This window comes from Battus philenor, unplaced genomic scaffold (assembly GCF_028537555.1).
Source record: "Battus philenor isolate CCGP_79_NKW_IND1 unplaced genomic scaffold, ilBatPhil1.0.hap1 SCAF_30, whole genome shotgun sequence".
NCBI classification, from domain to species: Eukaryota; Metazoa; Arthropoda; class Insecta; order Lepidoptera; family Papilionidae; genus Battus; species Battus philenor.
The window spans coordinates 5,024,558-5,028,825 of NW_027181694.1; the positions used below are offsets into that span (position 1 = coordinate 5,024,558).

The 4,268-nt window shown below is 30.8% G+C and overlaps 1 protein-coding gene across 1 annotated transcript; it reads right to left on the bottom strand.

Annotated features, from left to right (window-relative positions):
• Positions 1-677: 677 nt before the first annotated feature.
• LOC137927276 (uncharacterized) lies at positions 678-3,980 on the bottom strand. The gene is made up of 2 exons (XM_068771057.1): positions 3,887-3,980; positions 678-1,620 (listed from the first exon to the last, which is right to left on the bottom strand). Exons 1-2 carry the CDS (start codon positions 3,978-3,980, stop codon positions 740-742), a joined length of 975 nt encoding a protein of 324 aa, XP_068627158.1. The 3' UTR covers positions 678-739.
• Positions 3,981-4,268: the final 288 nt, after the last annotated feature.

The window sequence follows — 4,268 nt, forward strand, 5'->3', positions numbered from 1 at the left end:
TGTAATAATTAAAAATAAAGCTTAAAGTTTTACGATAGCTCTATGGAAAAAATGTAATAATAAATGCTAGCAAATTTCATCGTCTTTAATAATAAAGTGATTTACAAATATATGTAAAACATAAAAACATAAAAAGAGTGTTTCAATAATGTCGTAAAAACACGAGATTATAAATTTAAAAATGATATCCTTTCAGAGGGGCATGGGAGACGATACCTCTTTGCATGGTATTTGGACAATAATAATATAATACGTGGCTACAGGAAAACTGATCCTTGATATTTTATATAAACATAATTAAAATAAATAACTCCATTTTTGAACATACGTTATTGACTAAAGACGATAAATCTAATTAAAAATATATTAAGTAATGTCATAAAACAAAAAACTAAACTTATTTTTTTTTTGTTTTATGACATTACATGTTTCACCTGCCTTTATTAATTTACATCTGCACCGAATGGTTTACTGGTAAAAAATGCCTTCGGCATTAAGTTCACCGTTATATACATAAAATGCGTAAAAAGTTTTTTTATAAATAAATAAATAAATCATGTACGCAAATATGTTCTTTACGGCACCCAGGAATTTATTTTTATAATAAATATTTTTAAATACACATGGGTGTATAGATAAAAGATTACCAAAAATATCTGAAATCTACAACGGGTAACTTTTGAAATAAAATAAAAATATTTTATTTATCAAATATATACAAATGAAATAGTAAAAAAAATCACGATGAAATTCTATATATGCCGGGGTACAGCCCCTGTGGACCATTGAACCAGAGGTAGGGTAATTTTTGTATATCGTCTTCACTCCAGTGGTACCTTTTGGGGAGAAAGTGGGGGAGTCTTCTCCTTCCTGCGACATACAAGTGACGCGTGGGGCTTTGCGCGTAGATGACTTTCCCACTGTTCCTGTGATCTCTTGCTGGTCGAACGTCTCTCGTCATCTCTCTTGATTCTTCATAACTTGACTCTTTTGAGTTCTTCACGACTTCGAACCGTTTCGGTTTTTTGTACCTACTCCTTTCTCTACTTTCTTCGCTGCTCTCTTCTTCTGACTCTTCTGAGATGATTCTTGATCTTAAAACATTTTTTTCTGTTTTGCTCGCGTTGAATAACTTTCTAATTAATGCATTTCGAGTTGTATGTTTTAATTGTGCGGGTTTTGATACGACCAATTTGACTTTCGTATATGGATATCTTGTGTTGCCCAATAAATAATCATTGTCGACCTTTCTGCTAACACTTAAGTCGTTCACGTCCAGATAATCCTCGGAGAAGCTATTATAGTCTTGAGACCGCGCCGCGGTCTGGATTCCCCTTAAATCTGTTCCAAATCTCGTGAGATCAATGAACTCCGTATCATCTTCATTGCTATCATAATCATCAGCTTCTATAGGGAATCCATATTGTTTTTTATTTCCCTGGAATAAACAGAGTTCATTCCTTGTGTCTATATCAAAACAATTTCTGTTTCTCTGTCGAAAGTCCAATGTGTTTCTGCTTTGTGAGTTGACATTTCGAAGTGGTGTGTTGTCTTGTCTGACAGCTTGGTTCAAAAGGATCCGTGCTAGAAACGGCTTTGCCTGTAAACTGCTGATTGTCACTGAAAGAATATTAGAAGTTCAATTTATTCCTTATTTGTATATTAGCTGGGTGTATATTATAAGGGGGTGACGTATGTAATATTGGCTTTTTATTAATTTATGGACCATCATTTATATATATGGTGCAGTGGTTGGTGAACAGTAGAGGATTCAGACATCTGATCGGAGGTAGCAAGTTCGATTCCCGGCATACAATCTTCTATAATTCGGTTCACAAACAAGTATGCAGAAGATGGGTATTGGGGTCCTCTGCATAGCACAATACCACTCTGCGATCGCCAACAGGCCTGCTAAGCCAGTGGTAACGTATTACTTATAATGTTAAAATAAACAACCATTGAATAGTGTATGTAATTGCTTACTTGAGTAAAGGATTTAACTTATTAGATTTTTTAAATATTTGTAATATGAATATGCTTGTTATACCTTTCTCTAATCTTCGTAAAATTAATGAATTTTTTTGCGTGTATATTTTTCGCTTGTAATGTATATGAACCGTCAAGTAATCAATTGAAAAAGTTTATTAAACAAAGAGTTCTCTGTTAGATAGATATAGGCCAATATATACCTATATGTATGTTATATATTTAAATAAGTTGTTAACCATTTTGGTCGTGTGCAGAGTCATCGAAATTTCTACTGTATGAGGAGAGGGACTATAGCTGTGTGGATGAATAGTGTGATGATTGTAGTGTAGTATATTGCGAAGCGAGGGCTACTTTTTTTTATTAATTCTAATTTGTATCGCCTGGGCTTTTTTTACAATATTTATTTTTCGCTTTAACTAGACGCAGACGACCCTTGCTCGCAGTGTTGGTGTTCTGAGTTCTTTGTGAGGCGTGTGCGGTACATCGCGCCCGACGAGGGCCCGTTGTGAGGTATAAAAATTTGTATTGAGAAGCAGTGACGTGGAAGCCGTCGTCTGAGTAAGACGTTTTATCATCGCATCATGTCAACGATTTCACAAATATTATTAAGTTTATTATCTAATGACACAGAATATATAAAAATATATATCATTAATTACGCAGTTGTATTATTACACAACCAATTATTTTCTACAAAAAACATGTAAAAGAAAATAGTGTGAAACATTAATTTAGAGGAAATCTTCAATAATTGTAAAACGTCGTATAAGTTCAAGGGAATTCAATTATTCCTAAAAAAAATCATATAAGTATTTATAAAATAAAAACAAATTTTTATTATTACCTATTAAAATAATGTACAATCAAAATACACGATGGTATGAAACGTGTAAAATAAAAATTGAAATAAAAAACAAAATTATTTTTTCTACTATTCATCGCTTTGTTTATATACTTTAGATATTTAGCACTACTGTTGAATTTAAAGTTATTTATAGCATCTGCTATTAGCAGCTGCTTTATTCGTTTTTCAAGATGACTATATAATTCTTGACAACCTTCTTTGGTAAAATTTGAAAGTACGCGCCATGTTGAATTAAAAAAAATATCTTTTATCTATTCGTACTAATACAAAAGAATAGTGTAAAAAGTATTTATTCCTATTGACGAAATACATTATTGCAAAATGGTGAAAAACAAATGAGTTGCGTGTATTAAATAAAATTAAAAATTAATATATGTGCATTATAAATTTTTATGAAAGGTTTTTAAGGAGATATATGCTAGTTTTTAGTAATTATATTTAACAATATATTTCATTGTGTTAAGATTAGTAAATAAACGCTACTGAATTTTAAACATTAACAGGTTATTCATCTATATTAAATATAATAATTTGAAAACAAGACTTGTAACTATTCCCATTTAAATTAAGAAACTTTAATAGTATTATATTACGAATAATATACTAGGGGGACAGGAAAGTAATGTCGCTTTCTTAAGTTCAATTCACACGACTACATTTATAACAAGTCTTTTATTTCTAATCAACAATATATCCACCTTCGTCATTAACAACCTTTTGCCATCTAGTATACAAATTTTCAATATCGGAGTGGTAAAAATCAATCGTTTTTTCTGTAAAATATGTCAACAGAAACTACATTATTTTCCGGTCCCCCTAATATTTATATTATACTGTTTATTTTATTAACAATAAAATAATATAAAAAATTGATTTATTTTTGTAAATTACACCTTGTTACCCACACACTTAATACATTTGTACAACTTTATTGCACACATCTGCACTCGCCAATTTGTATCGCACTATTCATACAAGAGTATTTATTATTTTGTGCAATATAAAAAACAATTAGTTTATATATCAACGTACCAAATAGCGTAAAAAAATACAGGAGATATCCCCTTGACTTCATCATACGTGTAACGACAATCAAACGTGAATAAATATTAATCTTTAAATCCATTATTAACTGATTGTCGTATTAACATTGATTATATGTACACTGTCTGTACGTCTGTTTATACAGGACAGCGTGCGTTACAAATATTAGTGTGACCGGAAAGTAATGTCGCTTTATTAAGTTAAATTCAAACGACTATATTCTTAACAAGTTTTTATTTCTAATCAACAATATATTCACCTTCGTTATCAATAACCTTTTACCATCTAGTGTACAAATCAATGCCGGAGCAGACAATAACAATTATTTTGATTTTGACAGTACTGCCTAAAGAGATGGCATTAACAAAAT